At 29.5% G+C, this 20,612-nt stretch overlaps 2 protein-coding genes across 4 annotated transcripts; both read left to right on the top strand.

Annotated features, from left to right (window-relative positions):
- The first annotated feature begins 2,845 nt into the window (after positions 1-2,845).
- LOC114372323 (serine/threonine-protein kinase PCRK1-like) lies at positions 2,846-7,241 on the top strand. Its single transcript, XM_028329821.1, has 5 exons — positions 2,846-3,333; positions 3,834-4,235; positions 4,923-5,183; positions 5,405-5,527; positions 6,245-7,241. The coding sequence occupies exons 2-5, from the start codon at positions 3,855-3,857 to the stop codon at positions 6,773-6,775; spliced, it is 1,296 nt and encodes a 431-aa protein (XP_028185622.1). The 5' UTR covers positions 2,846-3,333; positions 3,834-3,854; the 3' UTR covers positions 6,776-7,241.
- A 6,466-nt stretch (positions 7,242-13,707) lies between these two features.
- Positions 13,708-20,375, top strand: LOC114372532. 3 transcript variants are annotated; one of them, XM_028330138.1, is made up of 11 exons: positions 13,708-13,728; positions 15,959-16,375; positions 16,475-16,632; positions 17,172-17,245; positions 17,484-17,538; positions 17,675-17,749; positions 17,862-17,935; positions 18,035-18,083; positions 18,938-19,022; positions 19,453-19,509; positions 20,006-20,375. In XM_028330138.1, the coding sequence occupies exons 2-11, from the start codon at positions 16,054-16,056 to the stop codon at positions 20,065-20,067; spliced, it is 1,011 nt and encodes a 336-aa protein (XP_028185939.1). In that variant the 5' UTR covers positions 13,708-13,728; positions 15,959-16,053; the 3' UTR covers positions 20,068-20,375. The 3 variants fall into 3 exon arrangements, with proteins under 3 accessions (XP_028185939.1, XP_028185937.1, XP_028185938.1); XM_028330136.1 differs by lacking the exon at positions 13,708-13,728 and adding an exon at positions 13,737-14,040; XM_028330137.1 differs by lacking the exon at positions 13,708-13,728 and adding an exon at positions 13,739-13,857.
- Positions 20,376-20,612: the final 237 nt, after the last annotated feature.

The raw sequence follows: 20,612 nt of genomic DNA, 5'->3' as shown, positions 1-20,612 counted from the left end.
GGAGATGTAACATAACATAATTTTGTTGTATAATTTTGCAATGAAACTATGTTTATGTGAAAAAGATATTTTCAACAAAAGAAAAAAAGATTTAAAACACAAGTGTATCATGTAAATAGCATAAGTGAAGTGATAGTGTTAATATTAGAAGAAGATTTTTGGTTGCTGTGTGAAAAAGTAGAAATCTCACTCCTATTAACATAGGAACTCGAAATGGAATAAAAGGTTTAATCCATGAATATTGATGTGTATATTTCATATAATAAAAAAATCTGATTTTAATCAATTTTGTTTCTTATTTTTTTATTTTTATTTTACGAAGGGATTTGGTTAATAAAAAGTAAACATAAAATTAATTAAAATAGAATGTTCTATTATTAATTATTCTGTTAATAAAAAGTAAATATATTTTTTTCTCAAAAAACATTAGTTGTTTTTTAACTAGTTTAGTATTTTTATTACAATAAATAATATCGATGTTTGAAAAACTTTAGAAAAAGGAGTATAATGTTCAATGTTTTACTTGAAATAGTAAAAAAAATGGGAACTAAGATAGATAAAAAAAAAATACATGGTTAATGGAAGATAAATAGGCAACACTTATTAAAAAAATGCAGAAAAAGTGGGATATAAAATTGTTGTTTATTGTGAGATCTTAGGCAACGGTTTTTGAGGTTTTGTGGACAAAAGTGAAAAAATCGTTACCTATTAAAATTGGCAACGCCCACTTATATCACACCTGAAAAACCATTGTCTAAAGTTTAGGCCATGGTTTTTTCGTTTTAGGCCACCATTTTTTTTGTTGTTGTCTAGTCAATTTTGTTTAGTGATAAAAATGTCTTTTACATTGAATTATATAACAATCAAAAACTATACTAATTATATGACAGTTCTGAAAAACACACATCTATGTAAAAATATATATATTCAGAACACTTTATGGAAGAAAAAAAAGGAATATTGTACAACATTGAAAGTTTTTTTCATTAGCACAATCTATTTTTACGGACAATTTAAAAAGCTTTTTTTGCAACAAATACAAACGTGAGAATAATTTCAATTAACCGGATTCAATGAATATTTTTAAATACAAAAAAATACAAACATAAATTTAATATCTAATCTAATATAGTATAATATTAATTTAGGGTATTTACATTATGTATACCTATTTGTATCTATATATAAATAAATACATAGATATATTTCTAATAGATTCTAAGAAAAGAATTTAAAATTCTTTTATTTACTATTTTGTAAACAAATATTATATTTTAATTGATTCTTTGAATCTCGACAATTGATTAAATATTAATTGTTATGGTTTCTAGTAAATCCCTACGGTGAGATTGATAGGTTGCTCTTAGGAAGCGACATAACATCATCTTCTAAAAAATATAGTTCCTAAAGTGAAGTTCATTCTTATTTCTATTTCTCAGTATATAATATATATATATATATATATATTATATATATATTATACGGTACTTTCAAGTTTAAAACATATCCATTTTCATGACATTGTATCTATTTTAATTTCAATTTATTTGATAAATATTATTTGCCAATAAAGTCATATAGGATTATATGGTAGCTCCCAAAACTTCAATATCAACAAAAAAAAAAAAAACTTACCAAACACTAACCCTAAAAAGAAAAAAACTTTACCAAACACTTCAAGTAATCAATTAAGCACCGGATTATTTTGTGGAAACTGGAATCTATCGCAACAATCCCAAACAAATAATTAACTCAAATTCACTATTGATAACGAAATTCCAAAGGCAAAACAATTGATTCACCACCCTTCACAAATCACAATCCATACTGACCCAGTCAACGGTCAACACTCCGTATCATCCACGAAGGTCCTTAGGATCCCTTTGATACAAAGCAGTGAAAGCACTCATGTTCCTCCTACTTTCTTTCTTTCTTTTTTTTACCTGCAACACCCTCTCCTCTTACTTTTTTATTTCGAGTTAATACAAACAAAATTTTTAGTTTCTGAGGAATTTTAAGTTGAAAATGTTTGATTGATTTTTAAAAAATAACTTTCACATGTTTTTGGAAATGTTTTTGACCAAATTTCCTATGAAAATATTCTCATGAGAAAAGCTGAAAATCTAAGGTGATACTTAATTTAAGTATTTACTTTTTTTTATTTTCTGAAAAATAACTTTTATTTTCAAATTTTTAAAATTTAGAAAGCATATTTATTTTGATTTAGAAAACAAATATTTATCGTGTTTTCGTCATGTTTTTACTTCTTCAATAAACACAGAAAATATTGATTTACTATTTTCAATTTTAAACTTATTTTTTAAAATATTTTCAATTTTTTAAATTTTAATCTAGCATATTTTTACTCTCATTTTTTTTTATTTTTTTTAAATGAAAACTGAAAGCTAAAAGAAGTTTAATTACACTAAAAATATCACGTTAATGATTAATCTAATTAAATTATTTAATGAGATAAATAGTTAAAGGTTATAACAAATATATTATTTTACTTATATTTTTAAGAAATTTATATGACAATGATCAACCAAACAAAATGTAATCCTTCATTGGAATCAATCATGATTATCCGACTTCCTTTAAGGTAAAAAAGGAAAAAAAAATAAAGAAAAAGAAAAAAGAAAAGCAACCAACCACCACGTACAATGTGCAAAATTCGTATCCTTTCCACAATTTAACTTTACAGTTTACACTGTAACGTACCACGTTCAAAATCTGTGTCGTATTTGACTTATTCTATCTACATCTACAATTTAACTAACTCTACCTACGTATTTGTGAAATCACCCAAAAGATAAAAAAAAAAAGAGAAGAGACAAGGCTGCGTGTGTACCACCTTGACTTGACTTAGCTCAATTATGCTTCTTGCCCATTACAACAACAACAAGAACAAGTAACAACATTTCCTGGTTGTGTTTGTTTCTTTGTTTCTTTTTTTTCTTTTCTTTATTACTTGGTCTCTCAAACCCGGAATAGACGTTCACACTACACAGTTTTTTTGGATCTTAAATTATACTACTACTATAGTCTATAGAGATATCAAATTGTACTACCCAATTAAGGTTGTTTTTGTTTGCTTGATTTTCTTTTCCAATTTGGTTGGTGAGCTGACCCTGCTGCAACAAGCCGTGCAGAGACCTCTATTGAAGTCTTTCTCTTTGTTCTCTTTTTTTATGCAATGGCTTAAGTGGTGGTGGGTCTTCTCTTCTCAGAATCTGGGTACAAAAACAGAAGAGAAAAATGGGATTTTTGGTTTTGTTGAGCTAAGAGAAGCTGAGGCTTTTTGGGATCAAACTATATCTGTTTGAACTTGAGGTGAGTTTTAGTATTTATTTTTTGCTTTGGAAACAAATAAGGCCTGCAATTGATCCCAAATGAATTGAGTTAAAAGGTATATAAAGGTTTCTATTTTCCTTGCATCCCCTCTTTTGAATTTGGAGACACGTGCCATTCTGAATTAGTGAATTTTATTTTCCACAGCATATAGTTTCTGTTGCCAAATTCTGTGTCATAAAAGTAGAGTTGTTGGGAGGGGGATGGAGGGGTGAGGCTCCAAATGGGTTTTTCCTTTCTGAATTGGTGAAGAATTAGGAAAGCATGTGCGTGTTTGGAAACTTGTTGAGAAGTAAAAAAATCGTGTGCGGGATGTGGAAGTTATAAATAACTATTAGCTTCTTAGTAAACGTGGAAAACCACATCTGGAATGTGAAATCAAACACGCTAGAACATCATGTATGACCTTCAATTTAGATGCCATTTTACTTTTCAATGAGTCTATGTTTCTTAATTTGTTCTTAAATTTCGTGAAAATGCAGTCTAGTTCAAGTCAGGTTGCAATGAAGTGTTTTTCATTCTACTTTGGAGAGAAGAAGGATGGTCACAAGAGCTTGCAGTCAATATTGAGCCGGTTCAACAGTTCTACTTATGTTGAGGCTGAAATGAGAAGATCTGGTTCTGAATTGAACTCTATGGATGCCTCAGACAACAGCACAGACTCCCTTAGGAGAAGTTCTTTTCCCAGTTTGTCCCAAAGACCCAGCAACCTTAGAGTATTTACTGTATCTGAACTGAAAACAGCCACAAAGAGTTTTAGTCGCTCTGTCATGCTTGGAGAAGGGGGGTTCGGATGTGTCTACAAGGGGTTGATCAAGAGTGTAGATGATCCTTCCACAAAAATTGAAGTTGCAGTTAAACAACTTGGTAGACGAGGAATTCAGGCAAGGTTTTGTTTTGCCTTCTATGTTGTCCTCTTGAAATATTTTGAATTGTTGATTCATTGGTAGAGATGGCTTAGAACCAATAGTTTATTTTTTAATGGATTTTTCCGTTCTAGTACTAGTTATACAGATTTGTTGCTTCTGCAGTGTAAGGAGGGATCATAGTAAAATATAATAAGGCCTAGTCATGCGTGTATACATTATTTGGTTCCATTGTGTACTATGTGTTTAAATATCATATTGCATACTTTTATGTTTTTAAACATGTCAGAAAGTAAGTTATGAGTCTAACTCAATCCTACAAAATCGATTTTTAAGATAAGGATTATTCCCCACTTATATAATCTATATTAGCACTATCTTTATACAATGAGACTTCAAAATGTTTCCATTTTGCTCAGGACTATTCGTCATGTGAGACTTTCAACACACCCCTCTATTTAGGGGTGACCATAATGTAGGTGGTATTTCCAACAAAATATCATAATGCTAGTCGTAATAAGAATGATGTTGTAAAGCTTGATTATTGAATTGTCACATGAATTACTTCAATTAAAGACGATTAGAAGTTATAATAATGAGCATTTATCTCCCGATACTTCAAGTTTTGATGTAAAGTAAGGTTCTCTGATTGCTTTTGTGTACTTTTTACTCTACATTACAATGTGTGTTACTTTCTGAATACAGGGGCATAAGGAATGGGTGACAGAAGTGAATGTTCTGGGTATTGTGGAGCATCCCAATCTGGTGAAACTAGTGGGATACTGTGCTGATGATGATGAAAGAGGAATCCAGCGGCTTCTGATTTATGAATATATGCCTAACAGAAGTGTGGAACACCATTTATCACCACGATCAGAAAATCCTCTCCCATGGAATAGGAGGTTGAAAATAGCCCAAGATGCGGCTCGTGGCTTAGCATACCTGCATGAGGAAATGGATTTTCAGGTATAGACATACTGTATAGCTAATTTCCTTCTCAATTAGGTAAAGCCTTGTGTAGAAAGTAGAAACTTGTTTTGATCCCATTTAGACATTCCAAAAGAAAAAAAATTAAGGAAGCTGTAAGTAGCTAAATTGGACTTCTTTTGAAACTACTTTGTTTGCTATTTAAACATGTTGTGCAGTTTGTTATTGCTGTGCTAACTATGTGTTGGGTTGGGTTTTAGATAATTTTCAGAGATTTCAAATCTTCAAATATCCTTCTGGACGAGCAGTGGAATGCAAAGCTGTCAGACTTCGGGCTAGCTAGATTGGGACCATCTGATGGGTTGACTCATGTCTCCACAGCGGTATGGCCATGTTTATTGATCTCAGATTTCATATATTAATCCACTGTTCACAAATGCAGAGATTTAATATGCAAGAGAGGAATTTTGCATATTAGAATAGAGACATGAATCTATAGGCATCAGTGAAGCATGCTAATGATTTTAGGGGGCTGAGAGTAAAAATGGTCATGCCAAATATGTCAGCATATGGCTTATGAAAAAAAAAATGTCATCATATGAATCATGATTTAGGCCAAGTTTGGATAAGTTTCTTCGTAAGAGATAAAAAGAAATAAGAAGAAAAATAAAATAAGCTTTTTCCATAAGTTAAAATTAGCTTTTTGGAGAAACTAAAATCATTTAGCTTCTCCTTAGTTCTGGAAATCATAAGGCCTCTCTCTCTTGGTGCCTTTGGGGGAAAAAATTATGTTAAAATATAAATTCATTTCTTGTGCCAATGAATAATTCTAGATCCTTCTATAATATCTTACAACTATAGGAGAATCAATACGATATTATATGAGGATATAACATCACTCAAAAATAATTACTCTATTTTCTGTTTGACTATTGTCATTTTAACATGGTTATATTGATGGATAAAATTACCCTTTTATAGTTAAAAACATACGTGATACATCATGGTCATACTATCCAAACACAGTAAACAGCTATTTATAGCTGGAATCCAGTGAATCAAAATACAACTTATGTTCATATGGCTGGTACATTCATCAGGTCGTAGGAACAATGGGTTATGCAGCTCCAGAATATGTTCAAACTGGACGTCTCACGTCAAAGATTGATGTATGGAGCTATGGTGTCTTCCTTTATGAACTCATCACTGGCCGGCATCCTATTGATCGAAATCGCCCCAAGGGTGAGCAGAAGCTGTTGGAATGGGTAAGGCCATACCTTTCAGATAGAAGGAAATTTCAACTAATATTGGATCCAAGACTTGAGAGAAAACACATCTTGAAGTCAGCACAAAAACTTGCTATAATAGCTAACAGATGCTTGGTCAAAAACCCAAAGAATCGCCCGAAGATGAGTGAAGTGTTGGATATGGTGACTCAGGTTGTGGAGTCTACAGTGAGTACTAATCAACAGCCACCCTTGAAGAGTGTAGCTGCCTCAGCAGAAGCTTCTCAGGGTACTAAAGTAAAGAACAAAAAAGTGACCATGGATCAAAATCCAGATTGCAATTGGTTAAGGATGGGGAGGCCAAAGCTTTTAAGAGCATTAGATTGTTGTAGCTTTAAAGTTTAAACTGGTCAAGGCACTGAATTGGAGGCAAAGTTTATTTATGACAAGAATCATCTATTATTGCCATACTTGGAAGCCACAAAGAGCAGCTCATGTTAATGCTATTGTTGTCACAAAAAGGAAATGCCAAACCTCTTCATCTCCCATAACAAAGTGTATAAATTGGTTGTGCTACTTAGGGGTGCTTTCTTGCTTATCAAGCTATTTAATGAAAATTTGAGGGATGTATTATTCAAGTAAGTAAGAGGAATGAATTGTGCATTTCAAGGTAGAGGCTGGATTTCTTTGATATGCTAGCTATGTTGATGAGCCTGATGCATCTAGCTGCTCTAGAGCATACAGAACCCACAATACAGAAAAGGGAAAATTAATCACTTTAATGGATGTAAAATACTTCAGTTGTAAATTCTATATCTTTATATTCACATTTTTTTTTTTATAAATATACATGATGCAATTTCATTACTTACATCTATACCATGATTATACTTTTATTAAAGAAAAATAATTATATCATATTTTATTAGAAGAAATCAAATCTGATGCTAATCTAATTTGATGTGTTTAAGGTAGGACTATTGACTTTGGCCAACAATAAGATGTGTAGTTCGAAGTGCACTTTATATGGTGCAACTCTCCGACAAGAATAAGATACCATGAACGAGGGATAAGTACATGTAAAATACACTTCAATGCCCAAATCAACAATGATATCACTAGTGTGTAATAAAATGCTTACCTACAATAGTTTTTTTTATTTTTTATCAACACTTACAATAGTGATGTTACTTGTATTTATAAGAGTTTGAAATAGGTTTGGATTCCATGACATAGGACTCAAGGCCTTTGAGAGGTAATATTAGGCCTACTATGGGGTAGCCACAATATAATTTTACACCAGAGCAATGCATGATTCACTCTACATAGGTGTATTTTAGGATTCTTGAATATGAATCTGAGTGGTATTGACTTCAGCCAATACTTATAATTTGGACTAATCCAAGGCTTTGGACTAAGGTAGCCTACTACACTTAAAAAAAAACTTAATTTAACAAATGATGAACATCTATTATTTATTTTATATCCTTTTCATATAAATATTTATTGAATAAAAAATACTCTTAACTGAATAAATTATGTATAGAGAACTGAGGAGAGTTGTAAATAAGACTATTATTTCCTGCACTTCTCATGTTATTTCCGGTATTTTTTTTTTTTCATTCTGAAATGCACTTCTTTTTTAACTTCTGAAATAATCATTTTGGAATGTTAAAAAATATTCCAAAAAATGCAGGAAGCAACACGAAAGTGTAGAAAGTAATAGCATGTAAATAATGATTCCTCTTTTGATTTTACTAATTACCAAAAGAGCTACAGATCACACAATTTGGGGCACATAGAGCGTTAAATGAGTCTCTGACCCACCATCACATGCTCTCGGTGTTTTAAATTTTTAATTGTTGGGTGGATATATCTGTTCACTTTGAAAAATGTATAGCTATATAATACTACCTAGTATATGCATGTACCATGTTCGATTGTAAAATAGCGGATAATCTGGCTTTGGGAAAAAAATGTGAGGTTTATAATACTACTATCAACATCGTATATACAAGAATGTAACTTTTTCCTTTAGAAAATAGTAGTTGGATATCTAAATTAAGGAAAAAAAATATAGTAGTTGGACACGACATATACCATGTATATACGACAAATCAAGCATTTAATGGTTCTTTTAATTCGTTCCGATAATCATTATTATTTTATTTTCTCACTAAAAATAAGCCCACCCTTGAAGGAATCAAACATAAATTAGCATTATTAGTCTATCAAAATTTCTCTTATTAAAATATTGAAGACGAATTAAGGAGTCTTCTAATTTATTTTTGGATGAGCTAAAATTAAGGAGGTTTGCTTAGTGATTAAGAGACATGTATTTTTATTTTAAGGAAAATGCTGAATATTACGAAGAATAACTTACAGGAAAGGTACGAAAAGATAAATAAACATTATTTCGTGTTTTTCGTCAAATTTATTTTAACCAATATTTTCATTATAAAAAATCAGAACCATTCACTTTAGTTTTTTTTTTTGCAATTCGGAGTAGTTTATTTTCGTAACAAATACCATTGCTCTTATCTTAGAGGGTATTGTTAACGTGTACCTTGGATATTAATGAAAGAATATTTAATATGTTTTTATTAAACGAGTAGAGTTTCTTAGAATATTTGTTTTCTTATATCTATAATATAAATTATAAAGGTATTGTTAACGTAATAACTCTTCACTTTTAAATTTTGTGATAATATCTTTGTTTCGTGGTATATAAATATAATAAAGTTGTATTTAGTGGGAGGAACTAGTCCTTCACAATTTGATGAAGCAATATGATAGAAAGCTAAAATTATTTTACCGTACGAAACTATTAAAAAAAATATTTTTTATAACGGTTCTAAGAAATTTTTTATGACGATCTTCCATCATGGTTAAAACTACTGTCATGAAAAAATGTTTTACGGCAATTCTAAAACCATCTTAAAAGTAAAATTTCTTTAGAAATTATTTTCTTAAAAAAATAAAAATTGTTTTATCAACAACCATTAGAAATTATTTTATTAAAAACCGTCATAGAAATTGTTTTCTTTACAAAAATATGAAAATTATTTTCTTTAAACTAAGAAACTACCATTGACAAAACTAAGAGAGAAGATAAAATAAGAGATTGATATTTTTTTATTGATTGATGATAAAGAAGGATACAGTTATATAATCCTAAGAAATGTTAATCAATGAATAATAATTATTCAAGTGTCAACGTGATATTATTTTAAGTATAAATAAAATAAAAATTATGATACAATTATTTAACTACAGCCAATAAAATATTTTAACCACTTAATTTTCTATCTTTTGGGCCTTTCCTATCACAATATTTAAATTTTCATTAAAAGATGTATGCATATTTATTAATTGATTGATAATACTTATTTTCTCATCATATATAGACACACCACACACATATTTTCTTTTGTATTTATAAAATAAAAAGGGACTGATGATGTCATGTACCCAAAAAAATCTCACATTTACAAATAAGTGTATTAAAAGTTGAAACTCCACTCATCCAACTTCTTGTGTGTGTGTGTATACCTAACTTGTTTATGTTATGTATGCATACCTCCTTTGATATATAGTGCAAACATACAGTATAATTTGTCATTCTTGGCGTATATCTGAACATGTATTATTTTCAAGATAGGTTACGAAACATCAACTCTGACGTTAAGAGCACACGCATTAGTTTAATTTTATTGGATGAACGACGCCATTTTCCTTTGAATGATTTAAGGGTTTGAAAATATGAGATAATTTTATAATGAAGGTGGAGAAGCAGTGGCGTAGAGAGGAGGAAAATACTAATTGATTGATTGTGACTGGATAGGGATATGCACACAAACAATTTAAAAAGAAAAAAATTGTAGTCATTTAAAAATATATACGAAAAGGAGAAAGAAGAATGGAAAATAAAATAATTGATGTGAATAAAATAAAAAATATTATATGAATGAATAGTATAAATAATATAAGTACACGACCGTACGTGATGATAGAAATCAAAATCCTTGAGATCTAGACTAGAATTTTAAAAAAGAAATCAACTTATTAATTGATTGATGACAGAAAACGAATAAAGTATTTGATAGTGGGTATTTACTACTCGCCAATGCAGACCTCGCCATAAATACAAAGAATCTCGTCCATTAAAAAAAATGAAAACACTATTTACATAACTATTTTTTCCTATATATTTTATAAGACTATGAGCATGTGACTTAAAAATTTATATGTTTTTTTTTCTTCATTTAGACCTTTCGTAATGGAAACTAACCTTAGAATCTGAATAATTTAAATTGAGTCTGACAAATATATTTAAATAGTCAAAAGCTTCCTAATATTTATATAAAGCTAATAATTAAAATATTTATTGTGCAATTTTAAATAAGTAATAGAGTAAATATACCAAAACTTTTTAATTAATATTTTAAATACTAATTTAAAATTATTAGTGATTCTTAATGACTAATTAGTAAATTGATATATGTTCACTGTTATATATTAAAAATAGAAAGAAAAATTATTCAAGTGTCCAGTGTCCGTAGAGACATTTTAAAAAAAGTATATTGAATAATATTTTTCAAGAAAATTGTTTCTTTATTCTAAATAATACTTGCATATAAGAAATCATTGTTTGAATATTTTTATAAAAAAAATAATTGTTGTTCTTACTTATATAACACTATTTAAAGGATTAATTATATAACAATATTTGTAAAGATACAGGGTTAAAATTTAAAAATAAATATAATTAAAAAAACAAGTTATTATGATACGTACCAAGTGTAACTTACATACCAAGTTACGTAACATGGCATGATAAGATGTCTAATTGGAGGAACGCATGTGCTGCTTTTTTGACGGAAAGTTAACCTTCTATGAAATAAATAAATATTAATTTTAGAAATTAATATAAAACTAACCTATAAATTTTTGTATTGTTTTTTTAGAGGAGTCTGTATTGTTAATAATTATATATTGTTAAATTAATATATTGATATATTGATTATTTAAATAAAAAGTTTAAATGAAATATTAAATACGCAAATAAGAAAATCAAAATCAAACTTCAGTATAATTTTATACAAAGAAATATGGAAGAAAAAAAATGCCACCTTTATCCAGATTTAAATATGGGAATATATTCATAGTGAAAAAATTACTCTACTAGTGTGAAATAAATAAAAATATTCATAAAATATTTAATTTAATATAATTTGTAAAGCTGAATAATATATATATATATATATATATATATATAGATATAGATATAGATATAGATATATATAATTTACTAACAAAAACGAAGCTAGAATTTGAGAAAACCCAAATTTCGTTATTGAATTTGAGATATAATTGTAAAAACTAATCCAAATTTTGTACATGTGTAATTTTATTTATGAGTTTACCATATCACTCGTATAGATATTGGTTTATGTAGATATATTTATGAAATTAATTTATCAATTTAACTTTTTTGTAGTCTTAATATTTAAATTATACTCTGTTATTCTAATGTTATTTAAATTTATCAATTCGGAATTAATCTAAAATATTTTTTCTCATCTCTTTTCTATCATATAATTTTTTTGATTCAAATTAAAAAAAGAAGTAATAAAGAATAAATATAAAGAACGAAATAAGATAATTTATATTTTTAATAAAGTCACAAAATAAATTCATTAAAAGAAACGAGTTAGATTGTAACTAAAAAATGCCAAGTTTTATTTAAGTAAATTCTTTTCAACTAATTTTAATCTAAAATATGATATATTTCAAGTTAAATATTAAATTTTTCTATAATGATATGAGTTCAAGTTAGTTAACATCGTAATTTTACCTAAAATTATTTTGCTCGACGAAGAAAAAAAATGGAATTTAGAGTATTTTTTTTTCAAAATAAATCTACTCTTGTATATTAATTTATTTTCACTAGTGTGTGGATTAACTTGTGGGGGATTTTTCTAGTTTAATAAGAATCCCAAATTAAAGTCCTATATATATAATTATATTTTATTAACCGAACAACTTTATTTTTATGATTATCTCTAATAAAGATTAATTGTGATCTATGCAACAAATATATATATTGATTCATTTTTGTCTTAATTGTACTTTTTACATCTTATAATTATACTATTTTTATTCTAATTATGTAAATTAAGTCTTTCATATTTATTTTTGTCATACAAAAGTCTTTCATATTTACAATTATCTAATTTTGATTCCTTTATTAATCTTTTGTCATTATTTAAAAAAAATTACTAATAAGTAACACTAAATGATGATGTGTATGACTGCTTGTTCTTAGACATACATATTAACATGACTTAGTTATATTTTTATCCTTTTAATGAGAAACTAAAAATACAATTAAATCACACTAGCATATTTATTAAAGATAAATGTTAATAGGTGTCTTAAAGCACAAGTTAAGGAATTAAAAATAGATTTTTTTACTAGAAGATAAAAAATTATAATCCCATGAGTTCACTTAACCTCTCATAATTTACACATTAATATTTTTTCTTTTTAATTCTTTAACTAATATCACTAAAACACTAATTAACAAAACCTTTTATTAAATAATATGTTAATTATCACGTCACCAACCAATATGATATCAATAAAATTTATTAAATATTTAATGAAAATTTGATGAAAAAAGATAAAAATAATGTAGTATAATTACAATACAGGAAAGATATAATTTGTAATTATTTACTTTTTATAAATTATGAATTTATATAATAATCACTCCATTAGTCTTAAAATAAGTATCATCTTAATTAAATAAGTATCATCTTTGATTATTTTATATAGATAAAAAACCTAATAAATAGATGAAAAATAATGTTAATTTTACAAAATTAACTCATCAAATAAATGTAAGAGAATAATGTTAATATTAAATTTAAAAATTAAAACAATATTTATTAGGAGTATTGGTAGAAAAAAATAACTAATGATATATTAAAAAATTAAATATCACACTACGGATGTAATACTATCTTTAAAAAAACATCTCTCAACAATAAATTCTAATTAATTTTACTGTGCATAGAAATTAAATTGTTTGACTAACGGTACATGCAAATTAAATACTCTAATATTAATATTCAACTAAAAAAATTAAATTCATTAAGGAAGAGAGAGAGAGAGAAATTAATGACAATCCTGGTCCAATCAGAGACGTTGGTTCTGATACCTTCTTCACTCAGCAACCAAATCTGAACCGTCCGTTCAACTCTCTCTGTACACCATATTCCCAAACCTTAATCAACGGCCATGGATACCAAAATTTAATCTTTTTGATAAAATCATGACGAATGGCCAAATGGGTAAGCAATTTATGATTTAGATTTTGACGAAAAATTCGGGATTAAAGATTAAAAAATGCCGCCCAGTGCTTCAAAAATGAAGCAGCAGCAGTGGCAGAAGATGTTCGACCTTTAACTCCGTGGCAAACTGTATATAAACGCGTGAACTGCACCTTTTTTCGTCCTATTTTCTTACCATAAGTATTCAATTCAATGCTTCATCCTCATCTATTTTCTATTGCATTCGTACCTCGCTTTGTTTTCGCTATTGCTGTTGTTGCTGTTGCTGTGTCTCTTGAGTATTGTCTCAATTGAGTTGGTGCTGAATCCGAGGTGGGGTGTTTTTATTTATTTAACTTTGATGTTTTGTTTTGTTAATTCGTTGTGCTGTTCAATTTCTGTTTTTTTTTTTTTCAAGTGTTGGATCATTTGGTAGTATGTTGTATTCCAAGTTGGAAACTTTTTCTTTCGAGCGTTTCTGGGTTTGTTTTGGATTGGTGTTAAGTAATGATCTCCAGGGGTGTGATGGAGAGATTTTTTTTTTTGTTGGCTTGTTGTGAATTAAAAAAATATCTATTGTTTTAGGATGCTTTGGATTTTCAATTATGGTTCGTCTCTTGTTTGTTTTTCAACAACTGTTGAACTTGCATATGTGATATGTAACTCCGCATATTGTTTTTGTCTGACACTAAAGTTGTGGGGAATAGAATCATAGACATAGTTTTGTGCATGTCCTTTTTTATAGCCCATAGTTAGTTAATGAGGATCCAGGTAATAATAGGTTCAGAGTGGTTGTGATTTTTTTTATGTTGAAGCAGGACTAAGAAGAAGACCATAGAGGGTAATACTAACAGTTGTTTGATCTCAATTAACAATAAGGAAGAAGTAGATGCTTGATGGCTCTTGCTTTTGTTATTCCCTTGGATTTGACTCCTCTAAAGTGAGAATAGGTAAAGTAAGTGATCTTAGTCGTTGATGAGAAAATCAAAGGATAATATACTAATATTCCAACACGTCTATGATTTGTTGTGTGTGCACGTAATAGCAACCATTGATTTTCTCATCAACAACTGAGATAATTTACATAATCCTCTAAAGTGAATTGCTCACTTTAGAGGAGCTGGATCCCCTACTCCCTTTTACTTTCAAGAGGGAGACTTGTGCAATGAAAAGATTGCTACTTTATTTTTTGTTAAGAACATGAAGATTCCTCACATCCTTTTAGTGTGACTCGTGAGACTAATCTCTACTTAGGTGTTGACTTTAACCTCACCCGTAGGTGTTCCTAGAGGGTTTTGAGCCCTTGCACCGCAGGTCAAATCTACTGCCTCTTGACCTGGCAGTCATTGGCCTAGTTGTGGAAACAGCCTCTCTGCTCACTCAATGGGACCAAGGCTGTCTACATTTGATATGCTCAAATCCTCCCCAAATCATGATATTGTGTGCCAAATCACTCTTTCTTCTTATCAGAGCCATTGAGGAGAGTGATTTTATTTTGTTCTCTGGAAATGAGACCAAAGTAGACATTTCCTTTCATAACATTGGATAGTGTTGAAATCAGTCTCATTTACTTTTGATATTCAAATAATTAACATCATATTAGCCTATCAATGAGGGTGTGTTATTACTTAGGTGAAGATTAGCTTAAGTTCGTATAGTTTTTGTATCTGAAACTGAAAGGTAGTCTTTGGCCAGTCATGCTAGACCACGTAGTTGTGTTTGTGGCTGCATTTAGAAAAATTCAACTAGTCAAATTTTAATGTGCAGGAACATAATATACTTCAATGGTTTTGGTGAAATTGTGTTTTTGAAAAAATCTAATGACACTGATTTATCCATGTAATCAACCCTACTTAGTGGAAGAGGGTTTGGCTGTTGTTGCTATTGTGAAAGCACTGACTGGAAAGCAAAAAATCTTCTAGTATCAAATATCAACTATAGGCCATGATAATGTATACAGTAAAATTTACTTGTCAAATTTGTTGTGAACAATTCTGATAAAGTTATATAAATTATACTAGAGTGGCAAGTAGCAGTTTTTTTTTTTTTTTATTAATTGTTATACTTAAACCCGTCTATTTTTTAGGATCTAATTCTCAGATTTGCATGACACCTCTATTTTAGATCTTTAATGATTCAGTTTAATTAGACACACAATGCCTGGTCTGATGTATTCAATGCTATTATTTGTTCTTGATTTAGCATATCATTGTCTTAATCACTGATAAATGTCCAATCTGTTAATGTACAGCTTATTTAGGCACGTTTATTTTAGCTGGTGTGAAATCATTTCAACATTATCTGGAAGAAGACTTTCAGATTTTTAGTCAAATTTAATACTTAAAGATGGGGTTATATGAGCATCCAGATGTTGTGCAGTGGGGTATTAATCTTTTCAGTGACCCTGCTTATAGTCCTGGATACTACAGTGACATAATTCAACATGATACCGGTGATGTCTATAATGGACACTACTACCATAACCATTATGATACTGAAAGTAACCAAATACAAAATGATGAGATCATTGCACGGGCTCTTCAAGAAGAATTTTCCCGGCTAGATATTGCTGAGTGTTCAGGATATTCACAGACAGATGAAGAACAGTTCCATGCTTCTGAGCCTACATATGATTGGAATAATACATCGATGATGAACTATTGTTCAGGTATCATTTAAGGCTCAAAGTTTCTGTGATTGCTTTTAGTTTATAATTATCTTTTTTGCATGAATTTGGTTAGTTCAATCAGATTTCTTTTGTATTCAGGTCATGATTATGCTTACAACGGAGTTGGTGACATAGAACCTTCTAGTTCTTCATGTTGCAGTCCCTGTGAGCCAGAGGAAAGCTCATTGGAGCTTACAGACAACTATCCACTTGACGATGAAATAGGGAGGAGATTGAGCCAGATGGTTCCGACTCCTGTATGTTTAACCTCTTTTGCTTCTGTCAATTTATTTTTGGATCATCCCTTCAATATATATACTTTGCACCCTTTAATGGTCATTTAAGTACGAAATAGCTTATTTATTATGTTCCAATTTGATATTTTTGTCAACTTATGGTTATAAACTTCTCTCTGACCTATGTTTTCTACTCATTACATTAATTGGTATTTATAGTAACTAGTAAGTCATGATTTTTTTTAAATTTTAATTGTGAACTACTGAAGATTTAATCCTGCAGTCCACAAGTTTTCATACACAATGATGAATGAAGCAACTTCTGGTTTGAATCTTCTACTCTGATACATGGTGGTCAGTTTTGGGGGAGGGGGTGGGAAGTAAAAAATGAGTTTTAGAAGTGCTAGATGCTGTTATTTTTGTTTTTGTTATGATGAATTTTATCTCTTTGTTTTCATCCTACTGCCCAGGCCATGTAGTATGGTTTTAGAAAGTTCTTATCTTTTGATCAATTGTATGATTTTTCGTGCCTAAAAATAGGTTGTTACCCTCTTTTGTAGCATGTTCCAAAAATCAATGGAGAAATTCCTTCTATAGATGAAGCCTCTTCAGATCATCAAAGGCTTCTGGATAGGTAAGTCATAAGCATTATTCCTCCTTGGTGAGAAACTAACAAAATGTTGTCGTGATGCATGTTTTATTGGCCAGTAATTTAATAATTGCAATTACAGTGAAACTAGGGAAACGAATGGGCTTCATTGAGTGTTTTTTTTGTTCATTCATAATTTTTAGAATAATTTATTTCATGTACATTTTCTTTTATTGGTCTTACACTCAACATGCCAAATTAAGCCGCCTATGTTTTCAACCAGATTGCAGTTATATGACTTTGTGGAGCATATGGTACAAGGTGATGGTAATTGTCAGGTTTGTTGCTTTTAATTTGCATTTCTCTCCGATTCTTTTTTTTTATCAACATGTGCATGGTAGCATTCATCAGTTTTAAGTTGTTAGTTTCCATATTTAATATAAGTATCAATTCTTTATTTTTATTCCTCTCCAGTTTCGTGCGTTGTCTGATCAATTGTATAACACACCTGATCACCACAAATATGTGAGACGACAAGTTGTGAACCAGGTTTGTAATCTAGTGTAGTGAATTATGCTTGTCTAAATTTTAATGTCTGCAATGCTTTTTTTCTTTTTGAATTATTCTTGGATTCAGATTGTTGAATGGTGTTTTTAACCAGCTGAAGTCTCATCCAGAGATTTATGAGGGATATGTTCCCATGGAATATGACGAATATTTGGAGAAGATGTCTAAGTAATAATCTGCACTCTTATTTCTTTCTATCTATCCATATGTAAAACTTCTATTGAGCAAATTAATAGCTTCTTTTGTTTTCACTGTCAATGAAACTAGGAGTGGTGAATGGGGGGATCATGTCACCCTTCAAGCAGCTGCAGATTCGGTATAAGTCATGCAACTTACTATTTATCTTCTGTTGAACTTTGTTTGAATATTTTTCATTGTTCTTCCATTTGCTGTGAGACATTTTTTATTTTGCCAAACTTCTAGAGAAATAATGAATCAGTAAGGTGACCATTTGATTTTGACAATATGTGGTTTGCAAATTTCAAATTTGGTAGTTTGCTTTTTGCTTAACAATTATTTTGTTACAGTGGTTACTTCTAATTTTTCTAGAAAATATCCTATATATTAATTTGGCTGTTAACAACCAAACTGTTGTGCCTACAAAATGGACCATTTATTGCCTTATTGATGTTGGAATATTTTCAATTGTCACAGTTAGCCAGTTAGGTAATGTTTGGCATAACATATTTTAAGCTTCTCTTCTCATTAAAGGGAGAACTTAGACCAAATATAATTTTAAAATGTTTCTAAAAAAGTTTTTAATGAATAAATTTTTTTTTATAAAAAAAAAGAGCTTTAGAAAATTTAGTTTTATTTAGGAGCTTTTGGCTTTTCCTTTTCCTTCTTTATTCCAAATCCCAAGGTCTAAAAACACATTACCTAACATTTTATTATTATCACAGGCACTAAACTGTTAATAAATAGTCTTTAATGCAGGGTTGTGATCCTTTAAAAGAAAGTGTTGATTTAAATTTGATGAATCCATGTATCAAAAATTTCAGGCATAATTTATCCGATTTAATTCTGTTGACCCTCTTTTCCTATTTAATTATGCCTAAGATGATGTCATTTTTAGTTTATAGCAATAATAAAATATCTGAAAATGACAATGAAATGATGTCTTTTTATTTATGACTGATACCTCTGAAATTGTTTTCCTTTTTTCTCCAGTATGGTGTGAGAATATTTGTGATAACTTCTTTCAAGGACACCTGTTGCATAGAGATACTTCCTCATTTTGAGAAGCCAAAAGGAGGTAAGATCTTCTTCATTCTGTTTATCTGTTCTAAATTTTTATTTTTTATTTTTGTCTCATTTTCTCTTCAAACTTTTGTTTCCTTAGTTAACTCTGTTCACATCACATTGTTTCTTGAAATCTTTCTCAATTGTTCCTTAGTTAATTTGACATTCATTTATAAGCTTTGGTGCCTTCATTCACAAGATGCTAATGAACAATACTGTAACTTCAATATCTGTTATCTGGAAACCTAATTATGGAAATTGGTTGGATAAAGTTTGATTTGTGTGTCAGGATCAATATTCTGTGTTATACTAAATCTATGAATTTGTGAACCATTGATGGCTTTGGCATTTTATTTTTGATTGCTTTACAACCATTTTTTCATTGTTCATCATTCATCAATCACATATAATCAACTTGCATTGATTTTGTATTTCTATGGCAGTGATTTTCCTTAGTTTTTGGGCAGAGGTGCATTACAACTCCATCTATCCTCAAGGAGGTAATTTTATGAATTTTTATATTTAGCTTGAATCAGTTTGAAACAAGCTCACCCATAGTTTGAATGCTTTGGTTGGAAGTTAATATATTTGACAAATCCTGTGTTAGCACTTAGATGTTTATTTAGGCTAAAACATAATTTTGGTCCCTTATTTGTATTTTTTGTTTCAGTTTGGTCCTCTAAGTTAAAAAAAGTTTTATTTTGGTCTTTTAAAGTTTGTTAGACCAAATTGGTCCTTTTGTTAGTTTTTGGCACTAACTATTAATTTTGGCTCACGTGACATCTTTCACAGTTTGTTTTGTGTTACTGAGTTCACCAAATTAGTGTGATCAATTGATGAAAGGACTAAACTTGATCTAGCAGAAACACATTAAGGGACCAAACTGAAACCAAAAATTCAGACAAGGGACCAAAATTTTATTTTAGCCTTATTATTTTCCAAATATATGGTATGGAGTTGGTTTATCATATATACATTATTAACCTATTGATCCAGATATACCTTCAAGTGAGTCAAGAAAGAAGAAAAAGTGGTGGAGCTTTGGGACTAAGCATTAATAGTGTGGCTGACATATAACCTGAACATGTATCCAAAAATTTGGTGCCTCTGCATTTTGGACTGTGTATCAAAATTCATCCAAGAGTCAGCCAACAGCCAATAAGGATGCCTTCAACTTAGCAGGGATACCAAACCTTTGGGGTGCTATAGAATAGCCCTTAATTTTTATATTCCCATTTCTTTTATTTTTGTATGAATGATTTGATTTTCCTTTTTATCAATTACAAATAGCTACATCCCAATGACATTTTATACATAAAGGGTTTAAGTATAACAATTTATCTAGTTTGTTTCTTGATTCACCAGGTTATATTAGTGCTGTACTATCCAGTAAAGTTTGTTAGGTTGAAATAACGAGTACCTGTGCTCGGACTGATTTTGAACATGACAATTATTTCACAATTTAAAAGTTTAAATATGTTTTTAATGCTTATAATTTCTTTCATATTTAATATTGTTCTTATACTTGAAAGGTTTGGTTTTAAGTTCCTATAATTTTAAACTTGTTAAGAATTGATCCTTGTCATCAAGCTTACATTTTATT

The sequence above is a fragment of the Glycine soja genome, chromosome 10, assembly GCF_004193775.1.
Source record: "Glycine soja cultivar W05 chromosome 10, ASM419377v2, whole genome shotgun sequence".
Classification (NCBI taxonomy): Eukaryota; Viridiplantae; Streptophyta; class Magnoliopsida; order Fabales; family Fabaceae; genus Glycine; species Glycine soja.
The sequence above is the reverse complement of the archived record's forward strand: the minus strand, read 5'-3'. Positions and strand labels throughout refer to the sequence as shown.